Source organism: Porites lutea, chromosome 7, assembly GCF_958299795.1.
Source record: "Porites lutea chromosome 7, jaPorLute2.1, whole genome shotgun sequence".
NCBI lineage: Eukaryota > Metazoa > Cnidaria > Anthozoa > Scleractinia > Poritidae > Porites > Porites lutea.
This window is the reverse complement of record NC_133207.1, coordinates 7,263,421-7,278,984: the sequence shown is the minus strand read 5'-3', so window position 1 is coordinate 7,278,984 and position 15,564 is coordinate 7,263,421. Positions and strand designations below refer to the sequence as shown.

The window sequence follows — 15,564 nt, the reverse complement described above, 5'->3', positions numbered from 1 at the left end:
ATTTCATGATTTTAATAAGGACAGTGCTTCCTTTCGATGAGAAAAAAATTGGCACAAATCTATGTTCAGTTTTTTGGAAATTTTACTAAATTGTACGGATTGAGCCATCACGGGTCGAAAAGCGCGCGTCCAATTTAATTCTACTTTGGAGCGTAAAGTAAAAACAAGGGCATTAAAGGGCATTTTTCTGGTACGTAAGTGGATAAACAATACATAAAAGTCAAATTCTGTGTGATGTCACATGCATCATCGAAAAAATCTCTCCTTTTTGTCTAGTTTTGCGCTGCCCGCGGTTTTTGTAAAAGGGTCCTAAATAGCCGTATTTGTCAGCATTGTGACGTCAAAACGAGCACGGTGACCCCCACTTTTTATTACTTTTTTATCATCTTCTTGACTTGTTACATCAGTGTACCAAGTTTTAGCTAAAATCTATGTTAGGTTCTTTTACTATGGAATCACCTTAATATGACAAGGGGGGGGATGAAGATATTGAGGGGGGGCTCCGAAAATTTTTAGACACCCGAAGGGGGGGCTCTGAAAAAATTGTTGTGCTAGGAGGGGGGGCTCCGAAAATTTGTATACTTCAAAACCAACACATGACATCATCATACAGATCGGATGGTTTTCAACTCAACAATTTAATGACCTGTGCAACTCAGCTATATCACGTGGTTTACAGATATAACAAATGTAGTCTCAGTAATTATTACACTCTTGTTCATCCCAAAAATGCTTTAGAAAATTGTATCACAACTGTATCTCAAGTTTTTCATAGTATAAACCATTGAAGACAATAACGGTAAATATATTTGAGGGGGGTGAATAGGGGTATGCAAATCCGCCGATCCGCTATGATTTATTAACCAAATCCGCCGTTAAATTTTCACCCTGAATCCGAAATCCGGGCAAAAATATTTGTATTACAAGCAGAGTCCAAAATCCGGGACCAAAAAATAGATGAATCCGCATTCCACTGCAGTTGCAGGATCCAGAAACCGTTAAAATCTCGCTTTGAGTCCGAAATCCGGGAAAAAATATGTGCAAAATCCGTCGATCCGTTCGCCTATTCACCACCCCTCTATATTTAATACAGTCTAGCGATCTTTTTTCAGGGGAGCAAAGGAATTGAAGGAGGGGGGGGGGCTCTGAAATTTTTTCGACTACCAAGGAGGGGGCTCCTAAAAAATTGAACCGCTAGCGAGGGGGGCTGCTAAAATTTCAAGCTTCAAGTTTCAATATCTTCATCCCCCCCCCCCCCCCCCCTTGTCATATTAAATGAACTTTCCCTAATATCAAAATAGTACAAAATCATCATAAAAAGCAAGAAACAAAATTAATATATTCATACACCAATATGTAAAACAGCTGTAAAAAGGAGATCATAGCATTTAATATTCATAGTAATCAATAATGAACCTCTGTCAAGCTGCCATTAAGTAGCCATCCTCTATTTTTTGACAATTTGTTGAGTGCACAAGTGAAGTGAGGGTGTAGCAACGAGCATGAAGGACAGGAAGTTGGCAAGAGTCAAGTTTCTTCTAAATTTTCAGCCGCTGCTACAATCGCTACTTTCGAGATAAATGGCTGAAGATTTAAACAGGTTACCTATTGTAAGTTTATATGCTTCTTCAGTTCCTGCTCAAATCACTTTTTTCAAAAAAGAATGGTTTTCACATTTAATTTGCAGAAAGTATATCATGTGGCCTATTAAGGCCTATTAGATAGACATCATCATCATTTGTTTTTTGCGGCAACCCCCAAGGCAAACAGCTCACTAATCTTTGGGTTTCCTGTGCTTCCTTGGGTGTCCTGTCTCTAGGTGTTAGATTTACGTTTGTCAGAAGCATTTTTAGCAAGTTTTTTCAGTGGTTTCATGATAACCAAACTCTAAAATGTAGCACTCTTATTGCATAATTCATACTTTGTGGCCCACCCATGCAAACAGTTTCAAATTATTTTATTATCAGGGCTCAAAAATGGTGAATTCCAGCTTTTTAGCCAAGCAGTAATCACATTTTGCTTGCCCGTGGCCACTTCTTGCTCATCTTAGTACATGATTTTGTTAGAGGATAAAATGCTTGACCATTGCCCATTGCACAAGTGAGCTTGAAAAGTTACTGTCCCTGCAAGAAAATAAACTTGTCCTATCCTACGAGATGGAACTTTTTTGGAGCCCTGCATATGATTGTAAACTGGCCAATAAAGACCCAAATCACAAAGAACTTGTGATTGTAAGACCCCTTGTAGTCCTTAATCCAACAACTATCAATAATGGCCTAGTCAGGCTCTGTAATATGTAGAATTTGTATGTCAGTTCATCGTTTCTGAGATGATGATTACGGCCCAGTATATGCTTGAAGCATTATGCTATAATTATATGTAACCTTAAGATAGTTTTTTATGCTGTTTTGAATGGGAGTGACAGACTCTACCAAACATTTAATGTCGGGAAGGATCTTGGAAAAGTTTATGCTGCATCCTTGCTTTTTTCTTCCTCTTCAACAGATTTATCTAAACTCTCTTGTTCCTCAGAGTCTTGCATTTTTTGGTTTAAACAGTCATTAATTTGACCAATTAAGTCAGCACTAATACCAGTCTCTGTCAGAACAAGTTCCACCATTCTTGTCGGATAATTAGCAAGGACGGTGAAAAACATCTCTCCACCTTTTTCACCGATGTTACAACCCTCCAAGTCGACTCTTTCTAACGTTGAACTGGCTGCTAGTGCAACTGAAAGCACACGAGCTTCATTATCACCAATGTTGTTGTAGTCAAGGTAAAGGAAGCACAGCTGTGAATTGGCAGCTATGGCAATGGCAAGCTGTGTCCAGCCCTGGGGTGAAATACTTGGGTTAGCTGACAGTGTGAGGTCCATTAAACCTTGCCTTCCTTCACTTGGAGGAAGGAGTGTGCATATTTGTCTTATGCCCTCATCTCCTAACTGACAATCACCAAAGTCCAATGACTGGAGTTTAGGATGGGCTTGTAGTGCAGGCATAAGGCATTCCAGACCTTCATCACCAAGAGATGTACCATGTAAGCTACAACAAAATTTTATTGATATAAATTATTCAAGATCATGCAGCTTTACTAGCATACACTGAAGACCATGCACTGACTGGAGCTCATTATAGTTCAGTAAATAATGGAGGGGTGCAAGGAATCTTAAGGCCTTATCATGACTTTGGATGTACTGTCAAAATTCCCCATTTGTTTTACAAGCAATTAAAAGGCGATTTGGAAGGAGAATCTAGGGTGCATTTTTCGTTTTTGCTTTTGGGTGCTTTTTTCTATTATTATGTTTATACCCAACAACTGGAACAACTCTTTGGGTCTTAAGATACACACTTAATTTGCACTTAGCATGAAGGCAATACCATTGCCGCGTACTAACCATTACAAAAATAGCTTTGCCTATAGTGGTACAGTCCTCTGGAACAGTCTACCCTCAGCTGCTAGGCAAGCAACATCTCTGACTAATTTCCGACGATTCTTAATTAATTCCGACATGGTATTCATGTAAAACAGGCTTTAATTTAATTTACTTTTCCTTAATATTTAGCAATATTTTAAATTATAGAATATTAATCTGTATACATAGTTTCGTATTTAAGTTGTAGCTTTATATTAAATTGTTAATGCCTGATGTATTTACCGTGTTTTTAAATAAAGATGATGATGATGATGATGATGATGATGAGGAGGAGGAGGAGGAGGCGTGTGTGCCTGGGTGAGGGGGGGGGTACTTTAGGAATTTCTGGGTGGGGATGTGCCGCTGAGCTCCTGGAGACCTTAACCTATACCAGAGCTAGTTCAGCTAAATTTTGCTACCCTACACTGTATACTAGAGTAAACGCCCCAAATGCCCCCTATCCTAGAGTAGCTGTTTTAAAGAAACTACTGAGGTCACTAGCACAGTCTAGCCAAAACAAAACCTTATACCACAATCCCTAGTCTAGATAAAATCTTCAACCAACTGATCAGTTTCCTGAAAAATGATACCCTATTCTAGACCCAAATGCTCTGATTTATATACCCTATCCTACAGTAAACTGCTTGAAAACCATACCCTTCACAGTGGCACATACCTATATAGCCCATATATGGCAGTAACACCCCCTCCCCCACCCCCCCGGGCATGTGTGGCGAGTGGTTAACACCTGGAACTCCAGATCTGGAGGTCTGGGGTTCAAGCCTCCCCCGTCACGTTGTTTCCTTAGACAAGGAACTTTACTCCACTTTGTCTCTCTTCACCCAGGTGTACATATAAAATGGGTACGGGCAACATACTACTGGGGGGTAACCCTGCAATGGACTAGCATCCTGTCAAGGGAAGAGTAGCAATACTCCTGGGTGCTTCATGCTAATGAAACAGGGATAAGATTGGGCCATTTGGGCCTTTGGCTCTTGTGCGCCCTTTCCCCTACGAAAGTAACAATAATAGTGTTTGGTACTTTTCCTCAGTTATTGAGGAAAATGTAACTGACAAACCAGGTTTGGCAGTAGTTTTACAATCTGCCCATGCCTAGAGCGCTGCTTTGGCAAATCCAAAATGCTGTCTACCAACTGAGTATCTAAGCACCCATGCCTTTGCTGTTCAAAAATTTGGACAATCGGGATGCACCGGTGAAGAATTTGACCTTATCTTCGAACTCAAATATTTTAACAGCTAGGCATCTAAAGTTTTGCATCGTTAGGGTACTGGTTCCACGTGAACAGAACATCTAAATGCTCCACTTTTCAAACAGTCGAAAGTTCACCTGGTTCTGTGTGAACGTAGCCTAATGCACCTATCAATGGTTTGCCCCAGGATGGGGGGGGGGGGGGTGGGGGGTACTGGTTCCACGTGAACAGAACATCTAAACGGTCCACTTTTCAAACAGTCGAAAGTTCACCTGGTACTGTGTGAACGTAGCCTAATGCACCTATCAATGGTTTGCCCCAGGAAACCATGGAGGGGGGGCCGGAGGGGGGGGGGGGCAGGTAACTCAAGGGAATTAGACTCATTGAAGTGCACATGGGTAGGGAATTTGACATCCTGATCGAAAGTCCCCAGGGTGGGAAATTTGACTCAGCTGCCATCTTGGAAAGTGGAGGACCAGGGAATGAGTGATAAGAGGTCTGCCATCTTAGAAAATACCCAGTAGTCATTTGGATGAGTTTCCCACATTTTGATGTGTTCATTTCTTTGTGTAGGATGGCAGAACGAAACCTGCTTTTTAAGTTTTTGAAGTTTTATGACAAAAAGTATTTTGTCCCTCAGCATTGAGAAGCAATACTTGCACAGTCTCATTTTGAAAATATGCTTTCTACTTACATGTTTCCACCAGATGCTGCCCCGTGCCACAAGTTTTTGATAAATGAAAGATCAAAAAATCATACGTAAAGACATAACGATTCCTGGAATTCTGTGTTAGATTTGCTAGTATACTCAAAATGTCCAATGAAATGAAATTCTGGAACACAGGTACAAAACACCAGCCCTTAGACATTAATCCTTCTCGATGATGGCATGTCATTTCTGGGATGACATTGCAAATTTTGCATTGCTGTAAACACTGTGTGAAACAATTCTTTGAAGGTACTTTCGGGAGTATAGCACGAGTGTTAAATTGCCAGCCACATTAAATATCCAGCTAGAATATGTCTTCTACACTTGGGGAAATGCACAAAGTTTGTGGGTACCATTATCTTGTCACCAAGTAATTATTTCTCTCTGGAGACACTCAGTGCTGCAATAAAGACTGTTGTGAGTGCCTAGATTAGTTTGCTCCAAGGATGGGAATTTGACTCAAAATGGAGACCCAAGGGTGGTGTGAGTCGCCTCCCCCCCCCCCCAACCCACGTCCTCTACCCCCCATCCTGGGGCAAACCATTGATAGGTGCATAATAAATATGTTGTAGTTAATTTTTTATCTCTGGTAATTCATACTTTTCCTTTGATTCAAGTTCATTAGCATCATAGACATACCCAAAACCAAAAACACAACAAAAATTACCTGAGGTAACAAAAAAATATACAACATATACAGCTATATCGAGAAAAATTTATTAGGTTGTCGGAAAAAAGTGCATGCGGCAATCCCAAAAGGTAATATGGGATATGATCAATATACACTGTCGAACCTTTCTCACTTTCCTTTAGCACTGGCAAACATACGTCCATGGTCTCTCGTGACGTAAATTTCTTTGAAGAATAGTCAACCCAAAACTACCCACAATACCTTTGCCATAATGTCGCGTGCACTTTTTCCGACGACCTTTCTCTAAACAGCTGTATATGCGAGAGCCGGGCACCCACAAAAACTCACAAAAGGTCAAAGCCAAATTTTATCCAATTGTCCTAGTTGTTGATGGCATTTTACCAACTACAAACATGAACATTTGGTAACTAAAAGAGAAATGCTACAGGTCAATAGCTAAGGGTCATATTTTTCTCTTCATAAATACTTACAACAATGAACTGAGGCATTTATTGACAGCCAACGCTTCAGAGAGCCACTTTATCCTATGCCTTCCATTGCATACACCAAGGTTTAAGTTGAGTTGAGCTAAGGATTCACATTCTTTCAAACTCTCCATCAGTTTCTTAAAATCGTCATCATGAACTTTGCAACCTCGAAGAGACAGGCTTCGAATGCTGTTGTCGTTGAGAGAATCGCAAATTTCTTTGATCTCTTCCGCCCTAAGCTCTTCGTTGCAGATTTGAAGTGTTCCTAAAAGCATTTTTGTTGTTCAAATGGGAGGAAATATATATTTGGAACAGTGCCTCTCCGGGAAAATTCTTTGACAGTCTTGTCCTGCACCGATCCTAATTCAATCGCTATAGTTACGAAAGCGATTTGTGAAACAACTTCAGTCAGGCGTTATTGGCTGGAACCAACAAAAATCTGGGCACTAGTACAATCTACTTCCGGTTTCATAACTAGCCTGTGCGGCTGTGCAACAAGCGTTTCCGTGCGTTTCACATATCACTTTAAAGTAAACATTACGATCAATTTTACGATTTAGGTTTTGTAATTTCTGCGTTTTGTTGGCAGCCATCTTGAAACAAGAGAAACAGTATTAAAGTCTACACATTTGGTGGCAGCGGCAAATCGCGGTAGCCTAAAATAATGTACAATTCTTGCAAGGACCTGAGCCGGGGACCTGAGGACCACTTGGACAAACAGCAGCGAGGAAAAGCCGGATCTTGTTGTAGATCAGGATCAGCGATACAAAATACCACTTAAGATTTAAGGCAAGACTGATCGGACAGCTAAGGGTTACAAACTTATTTGCCCAATATTTCGACTAGTCAAAACTAGTCTTCATCAGGGGCTAGAAAAGCTAAGTGAGAATAGACTAAACAGTTTCAGTATTAAGAATAAAATAAATATGAAAATAAAATGTGATTGGTGCAAACCTGCCAACTTTCCCGGTTTTCCCGGGAGTCTCCAAGCCTCATCAAATCTCTCGGTCTCCCGGTTAGAGCACCAAATCTCCGGCCCCTGGGAAATACCTACGGCGGCCTTTTTCAAAATTTTTTCATTAATTTCGTTATTTTGGAGATGTCAAAAAGGAAAATAGAACAAGAAGTTGATTTAGTGCTTTTATTTTAGCTGATCTCGACCGGAAAACGGAAAACAGAGCAATCAAATTGATATATATTTAACGAGTATCGTAATTGAGCTTAATTGGTCAAAAATCAACCAATCAAATTGCACAATGCATGGTAGAAAGTTGGCACGGTTTTGGCACGCTGTTATCGACGTGGGTAACATTCGCAAGGCCTTCGGGTGATTTTCGGAGAGTATTTAGACATTGTCCAAATTGACATTCTTACAACACAAAGATTTCTAGACATCTCCAGATTTTTGTACTGCGGAAGTTGGCAGGTAGGTTTGTGGAGAAAGACAATAGACGAAAACTTGTATGAAGAGGCTGTTATCAAAATATATGTCAATAGATTAAATTTCATCTCGCCTGTTCATCAGACTTGAACCCTTTGGGATGAACAGACGAGACGAAATTTAATCTACTGACGTATATTTTTATAATAACCTTTTTAATTTATACTTTAAAAAGTTTGATGAGCATGTCTAGGAAAGAGATCGTGTTGATCTCCTCAAATTCAACAGTGAATTTGATATTTGCATGACAAAAAGAGATGATAAAGGGGCTCTTGATAACAACTATTGAGATAGTGCAGAAACTGATTTGCTGCGTTATTGTTGTTGAACAAGGCGAAAGTATCGTCGACGGTATCGGAATCAAATAGAAGGGCGAGTGTTGTTGCTAATAAGTACCCATTTCTCCTCTAAATGGAACAGAAAGGTATTGGCTAAAACGGGGCCTAAAGGGGAACCCACTGCCACACCATCAATCTGGTCGTAGTATTAGCCATCAAATATGAGATGGCTCTTTATTGTGGCACGCTCAAGCAAAACTTTTAAGACTGGGCGGGGCAGTGTTGGCACATCACGAAGCGCGTAAAGCTTGTCAAGACAAATTTGTACTGTCTCATCAAGAGGAAGGTTAAAAATAACGAACTGACGTCAAAGGAGCCCCTCACTCCATTGTTAAGTTTATACGTCTTGGTCCAATCTAGGCCACAGGGTCTGCGGTTAAAGGCCTCGGCGGCACAACCCCCAACTAAATTTCCCTTCCCTACCTCCCCTGGGGCTACAATTGAGTGAGTGTAGACTGAAAACAGTTTCTCTCTGCGTTTTTTCACAAAACCGTTTCCAGTGTGGCTGGCAAGATAGAGAGACCAACGCAGTAACTCGCCTTAAAAAAACAGCCGACATTTCACGACGCCACTACTGCTCTCTGCGCGAAATGACATCTGAGGCACGACTACAGAAATTCCATACTGATGACACGTCACTACCCAGATATGGGTAGCTCTTCTGATTGGATGAAGCAAAATTTGCATCCGATCAGAAGCACTACCAAGATCTGGGTAGTGATTTTGTCCCCTAAGAGTCGGTTACATAAGAGAAGCCTCGGACAATCTCAATCCTCGCAAGGGTGTCGGTTGTGACAACATCTCTGAGAGGTTGTTACGTTTATTGTCACCTGTAATTTCAGAACCGCCTACCTGTTTGATTAATTATTTCATTTCTATGGTCAACAATATGGAAAAGTGGTAATATAGTTCCGGTATTTAAGAAAGAAATTTCGACTGACAAGACTTGCTATCGATCAGTATCTGTTTTGACTGCCTTATCGAAATTGTATGAGAAGGTGATGTTTAATCAAATGTACGAGGCCTTTTACTCGAGGCTCTCACCAAATCTATCTGGCTATCTGAAGGGGTTGCACAGCGCTTTTAAAAACGACTCAGGATTAGAGAGTATCTCTTGACAGAAGAGGGGCTGCTGTAGTAGTGGCTGTTGATTTAAGCAAGGCATTCGATTCCATTTGCCATCCACTTTTGTTAGTCAAATTGAAAGCGTACGGTTTTACAGATGATGCTTTGGGACTCATGGCTGCTTATCTTTTAGGAAGAAGAGAAAGAGTTCGAGTTAATGGTGTTTATTCTTAGTGGAGAGCTATAAATGCCGGTGTACCACAGGGTTCCTTGCTTGGTCCTTCGTTATTCAATTCATATGTGGACGATCTCAATTACTTTACGGGTGATCTAATATGTCTTTGAGGCTATATGCCGATGATACGACGGAATATGCCTCCGATCCCTCCCCAACAGTCTTGTAGTATGTTATTAATTCTGATCTTAGCCTGCTATCAAACTGGTTTGAATCTAATTATTTAAAGATTGATGCACCAAAAACGCAATGCCATTGGGCCATCGTTATGTGAATATGAACTTCATCTCAATAATAGGACTGTAGAGACGCAAGTCAATACTTTCAAGATTCTAGGGGCGATTCTGGATGGCAAATTAAATTGCAAAGCGCACATAAAAGAACAGCTTAAAAAAGCTTGCGCAAAGGCATCGGCGTTGCGGATAGACTACGCAAGTTTAATTCGAAGGATGTAATGGTAGTTTTCCATAAGACGTATGTGCTCCCGCATCTGAAATATTCTACTCCTCTTCTTTAGGGTATTGGTTATGTGGAAAAACGTTTTTCTTTGGAAAAAAGGCCGAAGCCGACTCGGCTCTTGACTCAGAGGCCATTCTGGCTCGAGGAATAATTGTTTTAGTAAAATCCAATTGCAACTAGTTGGTAAAAAAATGGAGAATAAAAAAATTTTCATTTAGCTTCTTAAAACTAGACTTTAATTTTTTTTTGCCGCCAAAAAGCCGGCGTTTTTCGCTACAAGTGGGCTATCTATAACATATAGCCTAGTAGTAGCTCAACCAATCAGAACGCAGAATTGATAATAGACCACTAGTTGGATTTCACTAATATGGTATTAATATGGGTTATAATAAAAGATCATAAGATTTTTCTCGTACAAATGGACGAGTAGCCAGGATTGTAAAACGATCGCTGGTTAAAAAAGTTTCTTCATGCACCATAAGAATTAGTCAGTTCTGTTCTTCATGTATTCGGCTCACAAGACTAACTTCATAACAGTGAGTGTTTGAGTCGTCACAAAACTTCACACGACTCTCCAACAAAGCTTTCCTTAATCAACATTTAGGCCACCGAGCCACCTTCCAACTAATGTTGTTTACAAAATCCCCTGCCAAAAAGACTGTCCTTGGAAATGAATAGACAAAACAGCTGGCAGATGCCTCCAAACCAGAAAAAAGAACGCATTAGAAATTTAAAGTACTGCTTATAGGTGTGGACCTACAACCACTCCACTCGACTATTGTTTTTGAAAACGCAGTGATTGACAACCTGGGAGTTTGACTAATATGAGAGGGGTAATGAGTCAGTGCCATTGCCCTTCATTGTTTCTGGCTTGCATGAGTTCATTATTTAGCTATTTTTGCACTTTAATTTCTAGTTTATATCATGCATTTACTCTTCATCATTTGATAAAGGCGACATAGTCTGATAGCCAAATTACATAACATTACTGTTATGTTTTCTAGAGGTCTTCTCCTTTGGGTTACATACCAATACTAAATTTTTATTAATATAGGTTGACTGTCTCCTTTTAAAAATTGAAACAATAATACATAATAAAATTGATATACAAAAGTACACCATTACATTTAGTACTAATTTAACAGAAGGGGGCTTGACGAATGTGCAGAGTTTACACAGTCAGGGAATTCTCTATACCATTCTTAACACTCATGGATCATCACCAGAAGTATGTTGTCGGTTCCAGCAGTCTCTATAACCACATGATCAATGTTTAAGGTGCCTTGATTATTTAAGAGGTTAGGCATCACGTCATTACTTCAAACGGCAAACGCGAATTTGTACCACGTGACCAAGTTTTCCCTGTACTTATCGTTTACTGTTCATTATTTCTACACCTAAATTACGAGTGTCAGGTAATTTTTAATCTATAAAAATTGTTTTGAGCAGTTTTTTATCTGCTCATTTTCTATTTTGAGAAATTTTGAACTTAAATCTGCCGTTTACCGTATACGCGCAGCTTAAACTCTCTACTATCCTTTGTGTTACCTGCATTCTCACTTCCACCGCTTTATTTGACACTTTAAACACTCTTTATACTAGCAACAGCAGATCATAGCAAAGTAGACTGGTTATGAAAGTCGGCAAACATCAAAGAAAAAAACAACAGTGCTGCAGTTTATGGTGGAAGCTCCATGATCCCTGACCGTGCACAATCCTTTATGTTTTGTTTTCAAATCGTGACTCGGGGAGTAATTAAATTAATGCGACGTTTATATTGGTCATAAGACCAAAATGAAAGGAATGCTATCGAACATTACGTTGTGCACCTTTAAAAAAAATCCACACACACACAAAAAAAAAACAGACAGGCTTCATAACTAATTCAACTCTATTAGCTATGAGCTGCTGTAGCAGATACAATCATAGCGGTGGATAGTGCTGAATAAAACGAGTAGCAAAAAGTGCTGGTCACCAGCTAATATTTTGCAAAAGAAATGCATATGATAGCTTCAGTTGAAAACCACCCGTGAATGATGATTTAGGCTGCAGTAATCATATAATATTAATTTAATTCAATATTAATTTTATTCTGTTACTTAACTTTTATCTTACTTTTTTTCATTTGTTGTTATATTGATTGTTCTTCATGTCGAAGATAAGTCAATAAAGTTGTCGTATTAATCTGGATGGCCTTCCACCAGCATGACGTTATCACCCCCTTTTGTTATATTTTCCAGCAGTGAGGTGATTAATTATTAATTTCATCATCTGCCTCAAAGTCAATCTTGGCCACACAATTGTAAAAGCCATCTTGAGCCATCTCCGGGCCCATTGAACAAAGGTGCAAGCTACTCACCTGCTCTTCTCCAAAATCCAAGTCTCTACAGGTTGCAAAACTTTCCTCTGGAATTTTGCTGATTCCTTCCTTTTTCAAGTTTGGAGCTTTGTTCAAATTTATGACTGTTACATGGGGGTGGAACTCTCTAGTATCTGTTGAAGGGATACCCTGCCTTGTAAAAGTATCCCTTACAACATCAGCCACATTTTTCAGTATCTTAATTCCTTCTTTCCCGACAGGTTTCACAAAAAGAACCGCTTGAGGCTGCCATCCATCGGTGAAGTAATCAAGGCCTTTTAATTTAAGTGTAAATGCACTACTTGGCAAAACGTGTTTCAGAATCTCAGTTCTACATTGATGCAAGATTTTTTTTGCCTTTTCAATTTGCTCCTCATTCTCCAAATGTATAACTAAGAGTGTTAAGTGCAAAGTCTCCAAGGGAACAAGAGCAGGCTCTAGTCTTTTGTCATGAGAAACAACTGTATCCTGAACAGTTTGAACACGAGAGTGTATGCAAAGGTCTGAGACACGAATGGCTACGAAATAGTTTGGTTTCGGCTTTCTTGCTTTAATTACTCTTGCTGTTGCCATGTCCATGTCATCATCATCATCACATAAACCAGTTAGTTTTCTCAGCTTAGCTTTATGTTTGTGTGGGGTCACCCGCCTTACAACATCTCTGCATTACCTTCCTCGATAAACAGCAAGAGCATCGTTTTTAATCCAAGAGAGTCATCATCACTGTCATCATCCTAGTAGATTAAGAATTAACGAGTTCAGGAACACCCAGTAACAATATTCCGTGACCACGCGTAGTGACCTGAAATCACGCCTGCGATCACGGACATGCTCAATCCTTTTCTCGTGATCACGCCTTTGTGATAACGTGATCAAGCCGTGATAGGATTGATCAGACTCGAAGCCCTAGGCCATTAACACTCACCGAGACCTTGATTATTCCGGATATCACACATAAACAGAATCCGAGTGATTGTTTTATTACACATTAACGACAAACACTGACAAACACACCATCGCACGGAACACAGTTTGACCTTGCTCTTGGAAATGATGCATGAGGCGCGCAATCTACAGATCAGTCAGTTACTCTGCGAGCTGATACCCAACTTATCTGTAGGTTGCGCTGATTTCCAAATTACTTGTAGGCTCCTGGCCAATAAGATGACAGTCAATAAGCACAATATATGGATGATAATCACTATAATTGTTAAAAGTACCTCTGATTGGCACGCGACCACGTTTAGAAACAATCCTGAGTTTTACCAAAAATCCATTTACGTCAATCTTACATTATCAAAGCTAGTTGAGTGACAGCTTAGAGAAACTCCCCTTGAAAGGAAACTTAGTAACATTTACGTACGTGAACAGAAAAAATCTCCCTCCGTAAACGGACCAAAATAAAGGAAATGCTGACTATGAAAGAAACTTAAAATTCAAAAGAAACTATACTTTTAAAAATATCCTTTTGTCTAAGTTACACCTATTATAAACGCACGTGGCCGCTATACAAGCAGATGTTGAGAAGGGCAACTTTATTTGAATATCCGTTGAAAAAACTACGAAAAATATGGTCTTAAAGAACTTTTGGAAATAACAACAAGCAACTGATTAAATAAATCCGTTTGACTACAGTAAAATCGTAAAGTATGTAATTTGAAAGCGTACGAAAAACTACAAGTACTGCCCAATGCTTGAAAATCATAAATACGCCAAGTGGAAAAGCTTATTATGCCGAAAAGCCTATGGGAGACGAATTCTTAACAAATACGAGTAAATATAAATGAATGAGGTTATATCACGATGGCTAATAACAAGAGAATAAATGTGAATAAAAAGGACGATTACTTTTCAGACTTATAAATTCGCAATGTTAACGAGTCTGAATACTTTTCAGCCTTCGATCATACGAGTTGGCGGTTATTTGGGATAGCACCAAACTGGAAGTGTCACGCTGATGAAAGACTCATGAAATATATTGCGCTTCAGCAACTACGTCGGCGAGGGCAACGGAAGTGGCAAAAATGAATTCCCTTTCTTTTTTCCACAAAAAAATAGCATATATTCCAACTTGCTTAAAATGGAAAATGTACTAGGTAAATTTCCCTGGAGTTGAAGAAAAATTCGTCTGGTGTGTTTAAACAACGTCGCATAAGGAAATATCTCGTCGAGGTGGTGTAGGGACAGCAAAGAAATGTACCAGAAAGCGTGATGCATGTATTGCTTCATAGCTTCTCGGATTTATCGATGTGTGTAAACGGTTGCGAATCAGAATACGTTTATAGTATAACGCCTAGGAATCGAAACACCCTAAATATAATAAATCCGGGAAACATTTATGAATACGGAAGAATCTCTTGTGTAAACGTAGCCTAACATTGAACCATGTGAAAGTGGTGAATGTGATCATTTATAAGCTGCAGAGAAAACAAGGCACGATTATTGATATCGCTAATTTAAACGTGTTAGGATCATACTAAACAGTATAAGGCTTGTATCATACCTATTGCTCCAAATGTTAGTTTGCTTACAACAGAAGAGGAAGATTCACATTGAAGTTGAAAGTGAAAGTGGTTTTACGGAACACGGAGGAAAAAATGTTATGAAACTACGGATGCAAGCTATAGTCATGTGATACCTTTTTACCAATCACAGGCAGCCGCGTTGGCAGTGTTGGGAAATCTTCGAAATATCATCATATAATAAGGATTTGTATGGGAGAAAAAAACGAATGTTTGTGAAAGCTACGTATTTGAAAAGATTTAAATAATAATAATAATAATAATAATAATAATAATAATAATAATAATAATAATAATAATAATAATAATAACAATAAGACAGCAAATCCCCTGAAGAAGGACGACTTCTGAGTCCGAAATATAGGGAAACCTGAAGTCGCTTTTGTCTTTGCTGTCTAGCCTTGCTATTAACGTTTAATTGCGTAAAGTATGCTGTTCTATCACTCCATAGCCTCTTCCAAGATATTATTATTACCCTGTATTGTTCCGGCTACGTACCCAGTACGTACCCAGTGCAGTGCCGGGAAGGTTAGATTTATTGGGGAGGAGGGGGGAGGGGGGGCAACGAGAGACGAAGGAGCAAGCTGCTAGGGGGGTGCGGAGGCATGCTCCCCCGGAAGATTTTGAATTATAGGATCTCTGAAATAGGCTTTTATAGATTGTGCTAGTAAAAGTAGCATATTATGCCAGTAGC

The 15,564-nt window shown here is 39.5% G+C and overlaps 2 protein-coding genes across 2 annotated transcripts; both read right to left on the bottom strand.

The window, feature by feature from the left end:
* Positions 1–1,727: 1,727 nt before the first annotated feature.
* On the bottom strand, positions 1,728–6,848 carry LOC140943019 (leucine-rich repeat-containing protein 73-like). The gene is made up of 2 exons (XM_073392050.1): positions 6,455–6,848; positions 1,728–3,041 (listed from the first exon to the last, which is right to left on the bottom strand). Exons 1-2 carry the CDS (start codon positions 6,724–6,726, stop codon positions 2,468–2,470), a joined length of 846 nt encoding a protein of 281 aa, XP_073248151.1. The 5' UTR covers positions 6,727–6,848; the 3' UTR covers positions 1,728–2,467.
* A 3,460-nt stretch (positions 6,849–10,308) lies between these two features.
* LOC140944109 (A-kinase anchor protein 7-like) lies at positions 10,309–14,947 on the bottom strand. Its single transcript, XM_073393235.1, has 2 exons — positions 14,852–14,947; positions 10,309–13,082 (listed from the first exon to the last, which is right to left on the bottom strand). The coding sequence occupies exon 2, from the start codon at positions 12,925–12,927 to the stop codon at positions 12,241–12,243; it is 687 nt and encodes a 228-aa protein (XP_073249336.1). The 5' UTR covers positions 12,928–13,082; positions 14,852–14,947; the 3' UTR covers positions 10,309–12,240.
* Positions 14,948–15,564: the final 617 nt, after the last annotated feature.